We start from the raw sequence: 21714 nt of genomic DNA on the forward strand, positions 1-21714 counted from the left end.
TCCTATCCCCCTAAAATAGTCAAAAATGAGGTTTTTCTAATATTGCAAAAAATTGGCCCTAGCGATTTCAATGATTTTCGGATATGTTTTGTAGTTAGTCGAGCTAAACATTTCGTCCTTAGACACTTTTCACCGGTTAATTCGCCATCTTGAATTATTCAAGGTCAAAGGCGTTATTTTTGCCGATTTTGTTCAATTCATTAATTAAAAGGTTAATGATTTTTTGAAACCCTCTTCTTGAACAATTTTCAACTTCAAGCTCGTTTTGAGGTGATTTATAGACAATTTTTTTTTAAAGAATGGTTTGCAGAATATAAATCTAAACAATGTCCTTTTAATTAAAATTCATCTTAATGCCACCTACAATTGTGTATAGTGATTTAATTCCATTTATTTTGATAACCAATGAAAAAATTACCTTGTCTCACGCTAGCCCTGTTCCAAACCTTCCCGATTTCCCCTATATGAATTTTTGGAAATCAAAGGACTCCCTTTCAATATAGTTAACCTAGACCTAGAGAGTAAACGACTTGAGATACACACTTTACATTTTAGATAAGCCCTACTATAAAACTTGAAAATTCTATTTTTTAAGTCGTGGGCTAAGCAGAAAAACAATATAATTTGTAAAAAAAAACAATAATAAGACATTGAAAAGGCGAAAAAAAATATAATAACGATTACAGAGGAGCTTATCTATTTCATCCTGTTTGAACTCTCATATTCGAACAGTCTACGAAGCTCCGTAACCTTTGTTTCCTTTTCATATAAATTCTTTTGTGCTACTTTTTTTTTGTTGTCCTCCTTTTTTCTGTGGTTCAAGTGGGAAGGACGAATGAATGAGGTAATATTCTAAAGTTGTTTTGATATGTTTTCTTTCTTCTCTGCAGGAACTCCTTTTTGGTGTCTTCTCGATATTGTTCCAATTAAGAATGAGAAACGTGAAGTGGTTCTATTCTTGGCATCTCACAAGGATATCACAAACACCAAAATGGCAGAAATGTCCTTGTCTGATGAATGTGATAGCGGTGAGTAAATAAAATTTTACGCAATAAAATTTACATCATCCTCCTACTTAATCGTCTAATAAAAATGTGAAAGAGAAGAGCTTTTAACTTCTTTTGTGGCGATGCTATGGGGTTCCCCCTTACCCATTCCCTGAAAGCTCCTCTCTTTTATCATTTCCACTTTTGTGCTGTACACATTTAATACACCAATATTATTTATTACATAAAGCGAGATTTTTTTTTAGACATATTCAACGCTTTCTATGTATTTCCAAGTGTTACACATTTTTACACATTATATACCCACACATTTTTATTTGACTCGATGGAAGTGTGGAGGCTGTTTTTCACCCCAAAGAACTTTCCCCCTTTAGATTTCAACACCAAAGAAATGTCTGTGCTTGTGCCTGGCGGTGTATTGGAAATTTCCCGGAAATTTTCAATATCAGCTGATGAAAAAAATTGTATGAAAATTTGTATAAGCATAATTTGAGTGTTTGTTGCATTTTTGCTTAAGGTTTTCTATTTTTCTGCAAGATTGATGGAAAGTTTTGTGATTTATATTGAGTAAGTTAATACTAAGTGACTCGTCAGATCGGCCATAAGAGTTTATTATCGTATAACAAAAACATATATGTTTTTTGTGTGACTAATGCCTAACGCACAATAACTTTTATTTACTAAACATGTTTTTGACATTTCAATGAGAGTGAATGAAACATAGATCTAGTCATCTCGCTCATTCTCATGGAAAATTTTGAAAACATGTTTACAAACAAAAGTTATTGTGCGCTGGTCATAATGCCCAACGCACAATAACTTTTGTTTAGTAAACATATTTTTGACATTTCAATAAGAGTGAGTGAGATCTAGATCTAGTCATCTCGCTCATTCTCATGGGAAATTTTGAAAACATGTTTACAAACAAAAGGTATTGTGCGCTGGTCATAATATTAAATATTCAAAGTCTCGTGGAATTATCATTCTGAGCAATATGTACATTAAAATAACCAAATCGTTTAACACCTTTAATTCAAGAACAATTTCTGGTTACATAAAGGACCTAAATTTTTCCTGGTGGTTTGCTAAGTTTCTTTTTTAAATTAAGCAATAAAATTAAAAATTAAAAAAAATTAACCGCCTGTAACTCTTCAAAAATTTCGTGGTAGAAAACGTTTTTATGCAGATATTACACAAGAAATCTAATTAGGATTGAAGGAACATATCTACAAGACAGAAAACATTTGCTGCCAGTTTCCTGAAAATACAAACTGCCCCATTCCTACAAAAAAAAAAGATGACAAATAGTCCCATGTTTGGCGAACTGCTCGACCTCGTAACTTAGATAATATAAGTATACCTCAAATATACTTTAAATCAATAAAACATACAATTGTTTAAAATTTTATAATTGTGTAATTAAATTCAATTAAATTTGAGAAGAATCATAGGGGAAGACTTTGATGTTTCGAACACAAAAATGATGTTCAAGTTCAGCGATTTTTTCTGACTACCATACAAAGCGTACCGATTCTTCAGCTATATGCCAAAAAATCTTTTACTTACAAGGTTCATAATCCCACCTCACAAAATCCTAGGAAATCCTCAGATTTTCTTCTAGAGGAAAATGAAAATTTAGTGACGTTTTGTGTGACGTATCAATTAAATTTCCATCTTCGCACACGATTCACGTCATCGTTGAACATTCCATTTTCACTGTAAATTCTGCACCAGACACTAAAAGGTGCACATCGTGCACATCATTGTTTAAAGGGACCTCGAATTGTTTGTACAAGGAATAAAACGTTTTAATATCACTTTTTTGGAACTTTTCTAAGAGATGTTTTCATGACACTAAAACCACTTTTTTGCTTGATTCCATGAGAATTTTATTCCTGGAAACGGTACATCTGATGAATGCTTTCTTGAAAAGTCCAAATATCACCAAATTTACACTAATCAATAGGTTTTTAAAGCTAAAAAGTGACTAAAACACTGCAAGCGAGAAGACCGCACAAGTTCCATCATCCCTCTATGGAGCCGGATGTCAATAAAACTGTCTTTGATTGCGCACCAGTGCAGATTCTTCTACCCCCAAAGCTACAGAAATTAGGATTTAGCTCAGAGATTGAGGTCCGGGGGGTGAACTGGCCAAAATTTTCACAAAACAGTCTCTTCCGGACAATTTTTTTTCTTTGACATGAAAAACAACACAAAAGTGAGGTTATGTCAAAGATGCTCAAAAAACCAGTTGTAAGCTGTGAGAGCTTATTGTCGATGTGATTCCTTTATTGCACATTCAGTTTGTGCTAGCTTGAATAATATTTTTATATAAAAAAAATGCAAAATTGCTTTTAAAATTACTCAACTGCGACCTATTTAAGTCAAATTACTTCTTTTTTATCGACTTTAAGATATTTAAGTTTTACTTTTTGGTAGTGGACCTATTCGGTAAATCACAATAGACGTGAATATGAGAGATCGCATCTAAAATGAAGCTTCCTGGAAAATGTGCGAAGAAACCATGTTTTCAATGTGCGATCGACCAATATAAATCAAGTTTGTGAATTTTCTTCCACCAACAAAAATGGCTTCCTTCAGCCCAAAATGTTTTTACATAAATATAAACCCTAATAATCCCTCTACTCCCTGTGATAGCCGTTTTTCAGAAAAGTGATATTAATTGTGCAAAATCGTATGAAGTATTACATAGAAAAATTACAGTTTTGAACCCGTTTTTAATTTCTACTTCCTGAAACTAGGAAAAAAGTATTAGACTCCCAATTTTTTCAGGAAAGGTGGGATTTAAGACTAGCTATTAAAATATATAGCAGAGGTGTGCAAAAACCGTTGAAACCGAATTAACGTCAAAATAAGTTTTTTATACACTCAGCTCTTCGTTATCCGGCACTTCGTTATCCGGGTGACAGCTGTCAAACACTGGCGGTTGATGTATTCAAAATTATTTTTACTAAACATGAAGTTTCTCCAGAGTGAATTAAAGTATCATTGTATCGAAGTTTTTAATACATAAATTGTGATAAAAAATGAAACATAAGCATACCATGAAGAAAATTCTCTTGTTCTTTGTCAGACAGAAAATAAATTCACATAGAAAAACCGTTGATCATTCAAAAAACCTAAATTTCATTTTGTCCCCCAGTCAGCCGGATAACGAAGAGTCGAGTGTAGTAACGTTTTGACCATTGACGTACATGTTTCATTTGACGTTTATTCGGTTTCAACGGTTCTTGCACGCCTCTGATATATAGCCATAGGTGAGATTCAAAAAGAATACGGGAGAAATACAAAGTGTTTGAATCTAGTGTATGTGCGAACCATCAAAGCCTTCCCCTACACTTTCACAGATGCGTTCCAGTGTACAGAAATTTCTGCTGTCAAATAATGCCATAAAAATATTGTAGCACATATATGCAGAACTTTTATAGCTTACATATATTTAAACTTTTGCCCATTTCCGTTGCTCGGAAAGTTTGCTCTCGGAAATAATCTTCGCTGGATGCTTCACGATGTGTATCACATTTTCGATGAAGTTCCTGGGGAAACGATACGCGTATGAGGAAATTTAGAAGCGTCTCATCCTTCCAATGGTTTCAACGAAGCGTCTGAGTATGGTGTGAGCTTTCAACCTCCGAAAGCTCTGTGAAGTACACAAAAAAACGTGAATCAATTCGTGTCCCACCAATGAGAGTGAGTGAATTGAGTCAACAAGCGTGAATCACTTTTCTCTCTTCTTTTTTTGAGCCTCTTCGAGGGTTTGCTCGTTTAAAGAGGTTGGGAAATGAGGAAAATTTCTTACGATAGAAAGTTTGAGGTCGATTTCTCCCCCATCTCATTCTCAAAATCAACTCTCTTTTGAATATTTTCACGCATGTGAGTAAAATTTTGATGGTTGGGAGGCAAATATGTGATTGTATGTCGTGACAATGTTGCTGACTCCGACATATTTTCCCATGGAGAGTGTTCGTCTGTGTTTTATATATCGCATTTTCATCATTTTTAAGAACATGATTATATTGTCAATTGTCATGGTGAGGTTGATATTTTTGTGAAGAGGCATTTCTTTCTTTTCTTTTTACTCCCTTTTCCTCCAAGGAAGAAGTCGAATATTTCATTTTATGTTCGAGGGAGCGTGATTTTGACTCAATTATTTCATTTCTATAAGAAGAATTGTGAAGAAAGCTTCTGTTTGAACATCTTTTGTGTCGTCCAATTAAAAGCCACCAAGTGATTTTCCCTTTTTCGCTTCACCAGTTGGAGGATTGAAGGGTTTTCAATGGAAGAGGCCTGGCCAAATGTTGCTACAGAAAGGCAACACAATATTGCTTGATACTTTAATTTAATTATTATTATTCACACTCTAACGCCTCATTGAGTTGAAAATATAATAACAATTGGGTAATAATTTTTTACCCTCGCCCATTTTTTCCATCATTCTCATGGAAGTTGAGAAGAGAGACCCCAAAGAGGAACGTGACTGGGAAATTAGCAAAGAAGAAACGCGGTGAATGACTTTTTATCGCTAAAAAAGTTCTCTCAGATGATGGCAATAGCAAATGGATTTTAGACATTTCTTTATTATCACTGTGCGTTAAAATCAATTAAATCTTCACAAATAATAAAACCTTATTATTTGTTCTATTTTTTTATAAGATTATAAGAAATTGACTTGAAATAGTGATTTTTAAATTAGGGGAATGTAGGCAGGCTTCGCACATGTGGGCTTTCGAACGATGCGAATTTTCTCTTTATTTCCAAAGTGTTGGTTCCGCATTTCTTAGCCATAAGTTGAGTATTTATGAACCTTACCTTCATTGTAAAAATAGGGAGCCAAGCCTTTCTTTCCTAGAAATCCGAAAAAGTTAAAATAACATTCCGGAAATGTTAATTTTACCCTGCAGTATTGATCCGAAACGGTGTAAATATTACCCTTTTTAGGAGTATTGGGGGCTTAAGTTACCCTTTTTCATGTTAATTTTACCCTTAAAAAGGTGTAAAATTAACATTAAAAAATGTTGATATATTTTTACACCTAAAAAGTGTTAAAGTTATGAGGAAAAAAAGTTAATCGAGCCCTCTTTTTTTTCTCAGTGTAGGTGCTAGGATCACAAATAGAAAATTGGCCCAAAATGGGTAATTTTGATGGCGCACATTTCATTTGATTTCTCATAGTTAAACTCATTTCTAAAAAAAATCACTTACACAGTGGATGAAGAGTATACTTGAGATGATATTTACGTAATAATTTCTTGCATCAGAGGGAAATTATTTTCACGGTGGCGGAAAATTCGCAAGTATTACACTGTGTGTAGTTTCAAACACTGAATGTGTTAGCGTTCGCACATCCATCAGACAAGTCCAGCTTGAAAATCATAATGTGAAAATCATAATGTGAACCGTGTGAACATCGTCGGTTCCAAAGAAGACTATTGTAAGTCTAAGATGTAAACTTTACAGAGAGAGCTTTAAAATTTGACAGCTAAAATGTATTTTTATTAATTTCACTGCAATTAATATACTTTTAGCTTTCGAAACTATTGTATCATACTTACGCATTGAATATCTTCTGGTTAACGCTACTTTTAAGTTATTTACACTAAAATTATGGGCTAAAAACTCGATAATCTGGCACGCTTATTTTCAGTTTATTTCTTGTAACTTTTCCAGGAAAATCTTAATCAATATAAAATTTTGTGGGGATGTAGATCTAAGATTTCTGCATCCAATTATACCATCTTTTTATACTACTGTAAGTAGACTTGCAATAATTTTCTTCGGTGCCGACGACATGTTCATAGTCGATTTTTCGATATTCATTTGGAAGAAAAAACAGTGCTCCAGGAAATGTGAAAAAGGTGTTTTAAAGATCTTCTTTTAGTGCAGTGATAGTTTCCGCGGGTTCAGTACAGTACAGCGGGGTACAGTATAACAATCGGAAAATAATTTTTTATTGTAGATAAAATTTATTTCGAGAAAAAAAGCAATGACGAACCCAAACCTCCATTGTGTGAACGCTGCCCCCGGGGGCAAGAATCGCACAAATCGTCATATTTTTTTTTATTTTCATGTCCAGGAAAAACCAACAATTCTGTGATAGTGAACTAGGCACTAGGCATGCATAGAAACCTAAAAGATAAGAGAACTTTTTAGTGTAGTGCAATTCACTGCCCATTTTACAGTTTAGTCAGAAAAAAATCCTGAATATGAAGCACGAAAAAATGTGCGAAGGCTGCCTACATTCCCCTATGCAGTATACAAACTAACAAAAATAAGCACAAGGGTTGTGCAAAAAAGTTAGAATACTTTTACTTGTCGAATTTTATTTTATTTTTTTTGGTGTCTACAAAATATTTTTGTATAAACATCATTATAGATAGTTTCACTTCCTAAGTGGGTAATAATAATAATAGTAATACGGTATTACATCATACAAGAATGAAATAGGGCTTCTCTGAAGCGAAACTTCCAGACAAGCGTTATTATTTTATCTTATACAAGGATGGAGTTGTTAGTCTCATAACCTGAGGAATTAACTTCAATAATGTTCTTTGGATGTAACTTTAATTTCAAGAAGCCCGCTCTACTATAATCTCAAGTTTCAAGAAATTTAACCAAACTTAGAAAATTTTAAATATTCAATATTTAATGAAAGAATATTTTTTTTAGTATTTTAGTAACAGGAAGAACTCATAAATTCACAGGCTTACCTCAGTATTGTCTAACAATTGGAAATAGACCACTTTTTGTTGTATAAAACTTGTTTTAAAAAACGTTTTACGAAAAAAATAAGAGAAGTTAGTATACGAAAGGGAAATATAGCTGGAGGTTGAAAACCATTGATAAGCCCAGATAAGCTTATGGTAGCTGAGATTCTTTGCAGGCGACCTTGAAATACGTGCAACTCGGGGTGCTTTCAACTTGGAATACGTGGAAAATTCGATTGTAATATCGAATTTTGGGGTTAAAAAATCGCGTCGAGTAAACTATTCTTGTCAGTTGAAATGGATAAAATTGGCTCGATGCGATTATCTGTGACCACAAAAGCTGATTGTGCTTAAACGACGAACTTAAATGCTATACCCTGAAAATGGTTTCAAATCATTCTCGATTTATAAAAAGAGCTGTAGAAATGAGTGATAAAATATATTAATTTTTACTTTAAAAACAATTACCAGTAGTGTTCTGACCAATGTTTTAAAAAATTGACCCGGTTGTAGTGTAGTTTTACTGCCTTATTAGACATTTCACATAATAATATCTAAACCTCGGTATACAATTTGGGGTTTTTTGTAAACTACTCAATATTAAATTGGCTTTTATTTTCTTTTTGTAATAGTAAACCATAAACATAAAAGGTATCACAAGAAAAAGATTATGACATCGGTCTCACAATCGATTTAAACTGATAAACTGAGTGATTAAATTTTGAATAAAAATTAATTATCGGTTTATAACTAGTTCAGAACTAATTGGATTCACACTTGACAGGGATTTCAAGACCTTTTTAACGGCATCAAATTTTCCCAAATCGGTTGAAAAATACGCTTTCTGAAGTCTATTCAGCCTTTGATCTTGAAATCCATTATTAGGAATAGTCCAAGAAAATTTTTATGAAGAAAAAATATCCACCTAGACAGTTTCTGTAAAACATATTCAAAAATAAAAACAAAAATCAACAATAATATGATAAATATTGGACTTTTGATAGTGTGTTCGTTCAGTACAATGGTGTTCCGATATTCAATGATAACAACGCATTATCAATTCATGATAACAATTCATAAAAAGTTTATCCGATATCTTATCCTATTATCTTATTTTGTAGTATCTTAAACGATTTAAGGTACTACAAAATCCAAATTCAATTCTCTGAATATTTTTATAAACTAAATTATTCGGGGTGATACATTCTTTTCCTTTTCCCCACATTGGATATTAAAATAACATCAAATTTATTCGTTTATACCCGTTCAAGAGGGCAAGACTTCTTTTGCGTGTATTGAAATATTCCATTATTAGAAAAAAACAATAGTTAAAAAGGTTACGGTATTGATAAGTAAGTCTTATCCAGATAGATTTTCAATACTTAAAAAAATAAAAATTCAAAACAAGTAGATTACCTAAAAAATTATAAATTTTAAATCCAGTGTACTTACATTTAACGCTTTTATTAGATTTTTATATCTATCACGTAACATGTTTCTTCTTGATCACTTATATGTATATAATATTAAATGATCCGTTATAAATATTTTGTTTAAATAATTCTGACCTTTATAGAATATAATTTAATATAAAATAGATTCATTGCGTAAACATGTATTTTAGCATTTCAAAGGGAAGGAAGAACTGCCCATTTAAAGACATTGATCCGCCTATTCTTATCTCACTGCCACACGCATTTTCCATTCCTTTTATATTTCAATAAACCCTGATAAAGAATCATATACCTCGACCCTTTAGTCGGATCACTCCTTCATCTGCCCATTGCGAATTCCATGAAGGGAAGAAATGACGATTGAAAGGGACACGATGTAATTGTAGAATCGTAAATTCGATTTTTTTCTATAAATAAAAACAACTTGAAGAAACCCAATTCTTGTTCTTCTTTTGCATCACATTTCTTAGAGGGTGTGTTTTTCTTGTTATTTGGGGGATGGTTTGAGCGGAAAATGATACTGTATACATTTAATGATGATTCCAAACGAAATTACATGTTGGTGAGCAGGAACGCATAGGCAAAAAAAAGTTTTCAGCAGAACGGAATCTCAAACTTTGTTATTTTTTCGGTTCTTCCAACATTATATAAGTTAAATATTCAATATAGTATGCATAACCTACATTATGTTGACCTTCTTAGCTCGATGAGATCCTTTTCGAAACTCCAAAAAGCTTTCTCACGACTTTAATGAAACTTTTGCAATTTGCTTTTGGACTGTTGAAATAATTAAGCTCACACTCTCTCCCTCATTAACATTTCTTGAAATTCCTAAGATGGTTGTTTGTTTTCTTCTTATCGAGGGGCTTTGTTAAATGTGACAGATATTATCTGTCAAATTTAAATTTAATTGCAACGATACAAATAATAGAGCTTTCCTTCCCTTCCAAAGCTGGAACCTTTTTGATCCTTCACTTTGAAAAGGTACTTTGGCTTTTATAAAATTTAATTTCAAAAGAGAAATTATTTCTTCACCATACATCATTGTGGAAAATTAAACTTTGAAATAACTGGTCTTTGATGAAAGATCGAGATGGTGAAAAATGCGGGAAATATTTTTATGCCGTTGAGAAAGTTTCTTATCCATCAAAATAATATTTTTTTTCTCGTCCTCATACCCCTATTTTCAATTTACATCCTTTTCCTTTGCGTCCTGGTGGACGGTTTTTGTGTGTAAGCCCGCGAGACATAAAGATGAGGGCTGGAAGGAAGTTCTTTCCCCATAGAAAGTGACTTTTCAATTTTAGTCGTCTCACCAACACCTGTTGTACCTCTCTTTTTTTCCTAAGTAGATTATCTCTTTTGGCATTCTTCCAAACTACCAACGTTTTAAAATGAACGTTTTCTCAGGGGGACATATTTTTCTTGGGAAATGTGATGAAAATTTTGTTGAAATTATTACAAAAACATTTAGCTACAGATAGAGAATAACAAAATGAGCAAACTTGGACACTTTGATAAGGATATTTTTACATTATTGATAATGTCACAGTGTGTCGCTTAATGACCCCCCTAGAAACAGAAATGAAGACACGAATTCACTGAGTCTTAGCAGGGTTATCTGAAAAAAACCTGCATTCAATTACATTTCCTTTTCAAAAAAAAAAAAACGTTATAATGGAGATCTACATAAAAAATAGCAGTATGTGCGATTTTAGTACATGTACTATTTTTTTAACATAAATTTATGATTTTCACGGAAAATAGTAAAAGATATATACCCAAACAGCAATTTTTTCTTAAAATAGTCTTGTAGAATTCCCTAAGTAAGGCACTATAGAACCAAAAATCTTTTTATTTACTTATAACGGTCTTGCTTCCATCACTGAGTTTACTATAAGTAAAGTGGCGCACTCTTAAGGATCTCAAGAGCTGCTATAGGAATTTCAACAGAAAATTTTCACTTTAAGTCTTTTAAAAGTACACTAAAAGACTTGTCTAATACTTGGTTCTATAAGGCAGCTATTTTGCTTCTTGGGTAGTTATATTTGCTTGTGGTAACTAAATGAAATCGATATCCCAACTAATATTGATCACTAATTCCTTTTAGTTTTCATTACTAATGCAAATTAATGGGTCTATATTTTCATAAAGTTCTGACAACTTTTTCAATAGTAAAGAGTGGTTTTTTTACTTATGTGTTGAAGCTTTTCAAGCTATATAGTAACCACAACCAATATGATATAGTTATTACAGCCAATAAGATGGGTATCAATCACATTTATTTAGTTATTGGAACTAATAATTTAAAGTACGCGTTACTAATCTAATTTAGTTATGATAACTAAATGAATAGGATACTGTAACTTATATTGGTCAACTATTTCATTTAGTTACCCTACTTAAATAGATGGATCTATGCTTACTATATTTTATAGTTTCCATAACTGTATATGAGGTAGTTTGAACTAAATTTTTCTAAGAGTGCATTGCAAAATGTACTAATTGTCACATTGTCATAATATGTCAGGTGAAATGCAAAATAGTAGGTAAGATTGTTAAAAATCTCACCTAATATTGATGATAAATAACATTATCCCTTTGCGATGACTTATCTCGAAGCCGATTGGTTTTTAAATTTTTCAATGTAAAACCTGTATTATTGTGATGCAGCCTCATACTTTTTTTGTACTAAATATTCAAAAACAGTAATACGACTACAGAATAACTATAAAAAATCCATGTCAAATTAAATCCTCTTTTCTGATTTTTCTTCCTTTCATAACTAAAGAATACTAATGACAAATAATTTTTGATTTTAGTAGTAATAAATTCATCTTACATTTAAACTCACCTGAAACTTGTTAAGACGCCCATGATTGATGTAACAAACTTTCCCCCTATGTAGAATAATTTTATCGTCGAGATTGCAAAAGAGATCTCGGAAAAGTTTTCTGTCTCAAGAGCAAATAGTTTAGCCAAGACTGTGAAAATGACTAATATTGCTGGTCGGTCATTATATATGTTATTTCTTAGTTTGACACTTAACTAAGAGAATGAAATGACAAATCGTCAGTTAAATCAGCATTTATCGTAACTTCATTTTTGCGATTTTGAGATATATACATATTTAGAATCAGCGTAATTTTGTTTATTAAACGCACTTGTGAAAAAGAAACTTTTACAAGCCCAATAAAAATTATTTTAAACAAAAATTATCATAAGTGCCCTTAATTAAGAAAAATTTATCAGAATTTGTCGTAACTTCCATTTTTGGGGAAGTTACGACAAATTTCCATACAAAATTTTCAATAATCAGCATTTGCCGTAACTTCTTTTGCTCACTTGCGTGGCTTGTAATTTGCAGCAAAATTGCAATATTTCTCAATAAAATGTTTATAAACTCTTCCAAATATCGAAAGACAGTGCGAATAGTGAAACATGAAATCATTTTAATTCAATATTTGCGAGAAAAAAGTGAGAAAAAATCCCTACCCATCTGTCATTAATTCAAAACAAAACAAGCGACGTGGCGCGCAAAATTTATTCAACAAAAGTTACGAAATAAAAGCTTTCAGTGACAGGGATAACAGTTTAATTGACTAATTTAGTCAAATAAAGGCGCTTATTATCACTAGAATAATTCAAATTGATATAATGCATTTTAGAAAATTGTCGTAACTTCCAAGATTTCCATACATTGGAAGTTACGGCTTTATAAACGATGGAAGTTACGATAAAATATTATTGTGTTTCTTCTAACATATTTCTCAATATTGCAGCTTTTAAATAATTTTATAAAGATTTCCTCGAGTTAACTTGCAGTTTATTAGTGCCACTTTTATTATTTTGATTCAAAAGTATCGCATTCGGGGCTCATTTTTAAGAAAAATAATATTGAACTGAAAATTTCGTTTCCTGAAAAGTTGTCAAAAGGAAGTTACGACAAATGCTGATTTAACTGACGAAATGTCGCTTAATTACTTTTCACAGTGAGGAAAATTTTAGAACTCTTATTTAATCGAAAAACTCAATGACACTCTGTCTCATGAGATTTTCTGTTATATAAAGTTTCATTGTAGTGCAAAATGAGTTAAACTGCTTTAAGGGATTGTGTGAAATTCAACAATAATACTCGGCACATATCTTTTCGACTTAATAAAATTTGACAGACTTAGTAATATTTGATACACAGTGTCTAGCTGAGTAGCCTCAATGTTAAACTTGTTTATTTTTCATCAATTCTAAATATAATAAAAATTGTTTTTTTTATAAAAATTGTACATCAATATAATTCTGCGGATCTCTTCTGGTAGCCCTAATCGAAATTACAACTTATTACTAATACTTAGTTTTTTTTTACTAAATTATAACTCTTAGTTTAATTTTGCAGCTATGTGATACATATTATAAATTAGGGTTGCTAGAAGCCCTACAAAGATTTGGTTACCATATTAGAGATCTAAAATGAAAAAAGTAAAACTTTGCAAGATTTCACAGATTTCAATTTCCACAACAAAATTTAATTTACATTTCCTAGATACAAACGTGGGGCAAATAGGGATTTCAAGCACGTATGGATTTTTGAATATATAAAAGTTTATGGCTGCGGTACATCTTTAGATTAGTGAAATTCTATGAAATCGAAATTCACATCTTCTTTTATCATGTATATCGCTATCTTAATCTTATGCCAAGCGCACAATAATTTTTGTTAAGTAAACATGTTTTCAAAATTTCGCATGAGAATGAGCGAGATGACTAGATCTAGATCTCACTCATTCTCATTGAAATGTCAAAAACTTGTTTACTAAACAAAAGTTATTGTGCGTTGGGCATTATTCGTTTTCAAACATCAAAACACATTCAAATTAGTTCAATCTAATCTCGAGTGTTAAAGAGTGGAATAGACATATTCGAAACGTCAGAGTTGGAGAAGGATGTGAATTTTTATTTTATTAAGTTTTTCTGCTCTTAAAGGAATGCCAGAGGCATTAGGATAGTGAATTACAAGGTGTCCCGGGATTATGCATATGGGAATTATATTGCAATAGGAAGATGACCTCCTTCCGGGTGCGTCAGGGCTGTTGATCCTTTCAGAGATCAAACAAAAATGTTTTTTCGCCAAAGTTTTTGGCACGACAGTGCGCCTTCTTCAAACAAAGAAACAGTAACAAAGTAATTGTAACAAAGAAATTGTATGTAAGTCTCTTAAATAAATTTTCCCGCCCTTTAGCCACTGAAGAAGGTGCACTGTCGTGCCGAAAGCTTTGACGAAAAAACATAGTTGTTTGGTCTCTGAAAGGATCAACAGCCCTGACGCACTCGGAAGGATGTCATCACCCTATTGCATTATACATATTCTTCGTCAGTTATTCTATTGGTATCGGAATTATGCATATGATGAGCTTATGCAAATATACTTGTGCATTATAGCCTACCATTAGGAGCTCATTTGTGAAATAATTTTTGAAACTCCCCTAAATGTATTTTTTTTTCGAGGTGGTAAATTTGAAATGCGTAACTTGTTAACAGTTGGTATTCGAAGTAACCAAAAAAAAATTTGCAGCAATAATTTTTTGTATATGTTATGGCGTTTCCGTAATTTAGTCAAAAGAAGTCTCCTGAGAGTATACAAAATATCTGTAGGCGAAAGTACCCATGCTTGATACCATTTGAAGCTTCGTAATGACTAAATTTTCTATGTTTCAACAATATATATGCACTGAGAAAAAAAAGGGTGCGATTAACTTTTTTTCCTCGTAACTTTAACATTTTTAGGTGTAAATATATCAACATTTATTAGTGTTAATTTTACACCTTTTTAAGTGTAAAATAAACATGAAAAAGGATAACTTTTACTCCCAATACACCTAAAAAGGGTAATATTTACACCGATTTCGGATCAATACTACAGGGTAAAATTAACATTTCCGGAATGTTATTTTAACTTTTTCGGATTTCTCTCAGTGTGTGACTCATCGCAACCATTTTTTAAAAGTATAAGAAAGTGGCCAGTTTTTAAACTATATTACGGGGTCACGTTTATTGAGAAACATAGGAAAAATTTAGTCATTACGAAGCTTCCAATGGTATCAAGCATGGGCACTTACCCCTATGCATAAAGCCGTTTAGCGCGCTTTTTCTCTGTCCCAAAAATATGTATAATCTCGAGATCCCCTGTATTGAAAATACTTTATAAACGGCTATAGCAAATAAATTTTGACGAAAATTTATTTCCCTCATTCCCTCATTCATTCTATTAATTCGAAACTCGAATTCACTATTATGTCAAGATAGTATGAGCATGAACGAAGTATATTATTAGGTGAGATTCTTAACAATCTCACCTACTATAATCCTAACAAAATTTCATGTCGTCCGATCGACCTCAAATTTGGCCAAAATGTGTTTCGCCACTTCCTGATCACGAATATATATGTGGCTAAGTTACGTTCCCGGCCGGCCGGCCGGCCGGCCGGCCGCTCTTTGGAGCTTAATAGCTCCTAAACTAAAAAAGATATCGACTTGCGGTTTTCGGCAAAGGTTATATATCGGGTGAAAATTGCAACTTGGTGCATAGACCCCCCACCCCCCACCCCTCCTTCCGCCATTTTGAAGACCCCCCTTTTTTTGTTTTCTCAATAGCTCCGCCCCTATGGCATTCAGCGGACTCAAATTTCAGTATGTTATAGCTGGGCCTTAGAGCTTTCCATCAATACCAAACTTAAGGTCCCCGACCCCCCTGACCCGAGCTATAAGGGTCCAAAAAAAATTTCTTAAAATGGCCATAACTCCGGTTCTAATTGTCAGAATTTAAAAAGTGAGGGCTTTTTGGAAAGCTCTCGTGAAATGCCACTTCCCCTTCTAACATCGCAAGTTCATAAAACCACCGCTAGGGGCGCTTTTTTTAAAAAGAAAATTTTTAAATCTTAAAAGTTAAATAACTCAAAAATTCCATTGTGCATCGGGCTGAAAATTTAGTATGTTGTAGCCGTTGATTATACCTATCAAACAAAAAAAACCTTAAGTCGATCCATAACCCCTGACCCGAGCTATAAGGGGTCAAAGTTCGAACATTGACCGGCCTCTATCTCCGGTTCTAATTAACATAGCAGTATAAATTTTACATTTTTGGTTTCGTCTCGATGAGCACTTTCAGATGGAAGTTCAAAAAGTCACCACAGGTGGCGCTGTGATAGCGTCAAAATTCATCGAAATTCAAAGTCACTTTTCTCAAAAACGGCATTGTGCAAGTTAATGAAATTTTAGTATGTTGTAGTCCAGTCTAGGACGTTTCCAAAATGGTGCGTATGTGCGCTGTGGTTTCAATAGAACCGGAGATATGAGGGGTCAAAGTTCACGAAATTCAAAAAATCATATCTCCGGTTCTATGTGACCGATTTTGATGAATGAGGGCTTAAACGAAAGATCTCACCAAATGCTACAACTTTCTAGAATATTTGAACTTCGTGGGACCAACACCAGGGGCGCCACAGTCGAAAAACCAATTTCAATATCACCTAACCTCAATTATCTCGACTGTCGCTGAACCGATTTTGATGATTACTTCAACATAATTGTAGAGCACATTTGTCTCTACATTTCGTCCATACATCATTTTCCACTCAGACTACGCTATCACTCCGATTTTGCCGTTTAAGTGTGAAAAAATTGATTTTTCCAATAATAACGCTTTGAAATCACTCAGATGCCAATTTGACTGCCTCTACTCCACCAAGACACTTAAAATAGGGTTTTAAATGGAAAGTCCCGCAAAATACAACAATTCTTTGATATAGTTGAAGTTCAACAAATGACTACTTGGGGAACTCTGGATGAAAAAACGAGTTAAGAAACAAAAAACCTCGCTTATCTTGGCTTCTGAGTAATCGATGAGTTCAAGTTCTACGGCAAAATTATAGAGAACATTCTGGTCTACATTTCACCCATATAACACTTTTCTGTCAGTTCATCCAAATCCTTGATATTTTGGTTTAAATACAAAATTTGTATAATTTCACGAATTTTATTCAAGATAACTGAATGGTGTCTCCCAACTTCAGATCCAAATCGAATTTGCATGCACTCCGAGTTAGCTCACGTTAAGAATCTCACCTACATAAGCCGGTTAGGATTATCTGTCCCTTTTGATTAGTGTGCTAGTATCATGACCTGAACAATTAGTCGTTCTTTCAGACAAATTCGTAGTATAGATTAAAATTTCAAATAAACCCTGCGTAAATCTGAAAGTACAAAGTTAAATTTGAATTCATTTTGTTCTAATAAAATATTGAAGATTTTCTTTCAAGTAATTATTGAGATTTCATAAGCATTAAATATTTCAATATTTGTTCGAGCCTACATATGTAATATGTTTTAGCTTCAGATAAATATCCTCTGGCCAAATTATATCTGGGTGAAATTAATTAAATTTTCCTCTTTCATCCATCTTACATATTTAAATATATACTAAAAAATAATGAAACTTGGTGTGTGTGAGCTGGAAATTTATGATGTTGTGTAAGTATTTCACGTTAAACTCCTGAGTCTAGTCAGAATTGGCAGAATTTTCTTAGAAATTACATAGTATTTCTTCTGCATTTCTCCTTAAAGCTATCTCAGCTTTATCTTGAATAGATGAAAAATGAAGAAGACTGAAAATATGCTTCGGAACTTTCACCAGCTTTTGCATGATGCTTTTTTCCGCTGATTTTTCTTGCACAATTTTTCATCATAAATTGCTTGTTTCACAATTGTTATTCCACGCTTAGAGCTCTTACGCTTGACTCTTCTAGTTCATTTGTATGGGAAACTTTTATCCAGTTACGCGTGCAGAGCTTTGAGGGAGGGAATTTTTTTTGTGTAGCTTTGAAATCCGAAAAAAAGGGTTAGAAATGAAAGACACCCTCCAGGCAAATAAATAACCCAACTGAAAAAAGCCAAAAAAAAAATAAAACTTAGACCGAAGAGTTGAGATTGATGGGGAGTTGACAGGGGAGATGGACCAAAATATGTGAAAATAAAAATAAAGTGGCCTAAAAGGACCAAAAGCGTCTGCTAAAAGCTCTAGCTGCATTGACAAACTGACGGGGTATGGGGACTGTTTTTCAGATGATTCTAACTCAAATCATCCTGACAAAATTGCCCAATTGGACGAGTATTTGTCTGTGAAGAATTCTATGGGATAAATTCCAATGTTGATGGCTTTAAACCTCTACGGAGTAGTATAACATTGAAACATGTGTCACAAATAAAATGTTTGCAAATGAGACTTTATATCCCATTTCCCAGTCAAATCACGTACCATTTTAAACTTTTACCAGACTTTCTTATAGGATTTCATTCTATTTTTGGGGGTGTTTTTCTACCTTCTTCGGAGAGATAATTGAAAATTGTGTATTTCACTTATCTCTGATTCGTTTTCAAACGTGACTTTCTGTCTTTTCAAAGATCAAATGCTATTTTAGCGTACTCTTCTTCTGCACTTTTTTTTACTAATAAATTTTTTATATACTCTAGCTTATTTAACAAATAAGATTTGCCCTTTATAAGCTTAATACAGTTTCATTTTACCAAAATCTAAACTGCAAGCACTTGTACAAGTCTCATTACAATTTACAGTAGGTGTCAAAAGTTTGTTGCCTCATGTATGTTCGTGAAACCAGGTGCAAAAACGATAGAGAAAGGTACTTTTTAATATTTCTCTTTTTGCGAATTAGTTACCTGTAATCCGTAGATCTTATTTATGCATGTCGAAAAAATTATTTCATTTTATTTCATATAAAAAATAATTGTTTCCAAAAGTTGATCGTTTTTGATTCGTCAAAAGTTTGTTGCCTTATTTGAAAAATTACTCAAAATGATCAAAAACATGCAACTACCTTAAAATAAAGCGGATATATTTTGAGCTTATATCATTTGAGAGGCTAATGGTGGGTTTGGACATTTCTAAAGTAGTATATGGTAAAATACATGTGTATAAGATTGATGATAAATAATAATAAGAAATAGTCTGTTTTTTAATAACTCATAATTTAGGTTAAAATGGTATGTTAGGAATAGTTGTAGGTGGGAAATCATCCAGAGATACCGCCGGAATGAATCTGTGTCGTTAATTGCCAAATTTTATGGAAAATCACGAAAGGTTATACATAAAATATTCAAATTATTATAGTAATTAGGTACGAGTACATCTGAAAAACGTTACTGGCAGACCTAGGGTATCGACTCAGAGGCCTGATAACAGCATTGTAAGTATCTCTGATAGTGACCCAATGATGTCTGATTCATAAATTGAAAGACAGTTGGTTACTGAAGGGACACAGGTCTTTACTGTTACAAAAACAAGCCCATATTAAATGGAAATGTAAAGAATGTTTTGGTGGCAAGCAATATTCCATTGGTAAGTAAGACCAATCTTAATGAAAGGTTGTAGTTTTACTTAAAACATGTTAAACAAGTAAAACTACAACCTTTTATCTAGATTAGACTAGCTGACCAATTTAATATTGCTTGTCAGCCAAACTTTCTTACCATTTTCATTTAATATGAGCTTGTTTTTGTAACAGTAGGGACCTGTGTCTCTGCAGCAACCAACTGACTGTGAACTTTTTGAGCAGACATCATAGGGTCACTATCAGAGATACTTATAATGCTGTTATCGATCCTCTGATTCGAAACTCTAGGTCTGCCAGTAACATTTTTTAGATGTGATCGTACCTTATCACCATATATTTTGACGATTTTATGTACATCCTGTAGAGATTTTCCATAAAATTAAACAATTAACGACGAAGATTCATTCCGGCAGTATATCTGGACAATTTCTCTTCTTTTAACTTTTTGTAATTGCCATTTTTAACCTAAGTTATATATTTATATAAATTATCAAAAATCAGATTATTTCTTGTTATTTATCAATACTTTTATATATATTCTCCATTGACAACTTTAGAAACATAAAAACTCACCATTTGCCTCTAAAATGACATAAACTCAAAATGTAACCGGTTTACATTAAGTTGGTTACGTTTTGACCATTTTAAATTGCTTTTTCAAATGAGGCAACAAACTTTTGACGAATCAAGAATGATCAACTTTTGGAAAAAAATAATTTTTTTATATGGTATAAAATTAATTTTTTTTTTGAAATACATAAATAAGATCTACAGATTACAGGCAACTAATTTGCTAAAAGAAAAATTCGAAAATGTAACTTTTCCTATCATTTTTTGCACCTGGTTTCAAGATCATACATGAGACAACAAACTTTTGACACCTACTGTATCTTTCTCTTCAAGTTTTTCTCAGCTCAAAACGAATTGCTCTGAAAGTTTTTTATCTTTCTTTCTTGAATAGGAATGTGCAATGATGATTTTTCATTGATGAAACTTATTTTCTTATTCTTATGTTCTTAAAAGATCGTATTAGACTTAATAAAAAAGATTTTTTTAAATAAATATATATAAACCTATAAATATAAAAAATATAATATAAATCTCTTTTTTTGAAAATTTGGCTTTTACTAATTCCTACGAAAAGCCGTATATAACTTGAGAAAACTGTAAATATAGCTTCTTTCTATTGCTCTATAAATCTTTTATATAAGCAATATTTACTTTCAAATATGGATAAATAAGTACGATTTAATTTAACATTAGAATTCCGATTAGGAAATATGGTAGGGTAACTGTGCCATATTTCGGCCACTTCTTTCCTTCCTCAAAATTTCCGTGATTTCTGTGAGCTTGCAATCATGACGAAATTTGGTTCAGTTACCCCATACAAGGCTAAAAAGAGACATAATTGATTTGGTAATATTAATAGTTCTTTAGGTCACGCCCATAAACAAATTTATAAAACTGATTATTGTTTGCAGTGCCAAACCTGCTACTATACATTGGATTTTTTTAAATCCAATGGGGCGTGAACGAAAATAATTTTTAAAGTGAAGCTTAGGAAGTTTTGATATCTTCATGGAAAATATAGCATTTTAGTCAAAAGTTGCAGCATTGTTAAATGCTAGCATACAAGTATCATAGTTTAAAGAAAAATATTTCATTGAAGAACAAATTTTTAAAATTCTGCACATTCTTATTCCAGTCTTTCATTGAATTTCATCTTAAGATAATCTCCTTCGCTTTAATTAAGATTATTGTTAATAAAGTTGAGTAAGGTTGATGCTTTGTAGAAAATCACTTGAAAGACTTTCTCCTCTGAAACACTATATTGGAATTACTGAGTAGGGATTTTGTCGATTTATATATTTATATATAAGTATATAAAATCCGCATTAAATCCAACTTCACAGGAATAGCCTTGCGTTCAGAGGAGAAAGTTTTTTTTCTGTAAAAGAAAAAGTGAGTGAGATTTGAGATGTTTCTTCAATTAATATTCATTGAATTGGCCGTATAGTGGTGAAAGAGAGTGAATTGAATTTATTTTGGTCACGTGATGTAATTTTCTGTCTGATCACAAGACAGGAAATTGCAGAGATTGAGAGAGAGGAAAAGCTCTCTTTAAAAA

General features: G+C 32.5%; 1 protein-coding gene across 6 annotated transcripts in view; it reads left to right on the forward strand.

Annotated features, from left to right (window-relative positions):
* LOC129804241 (potassium voltage-gated channel subfamily H member 8) overlaps positions 1 to 21714 on the forward strand; it is a 130361-nt gene that overhangs the window by 62126 nt on the left and 46521 nt on the right. For all 6 annotated transcript variants that reach the window (XM_055851377.1, XM_055851378.1, XM_055851379.1 and 3 more), the window contains one exon: positions 891 to 1028. In XM_055851377.1, the coding sequence (XP_055707352.1) occupies positions 891 to 1028 (138 nt within the window). The remainder of the gene's footprint in view (positions 1 to 890; positions 1029 to 21714) is intronic.

Source organism: Phlebotomus papatasi, chromosome 2 (assembly GCF_024763615.1).
Source record: "Phlebotomus papatasi isolate M1 chromosome 2, Ppap_2.1, whole genome shotgun sequence".
NCBI classification, from domain to species: domain Eukaryota; kingdom Metazoa; phylum Arthropoda; class Insecta; order Diptera; family Psychodidae; genus Phlebotomus; species Phlebotomus papatasi.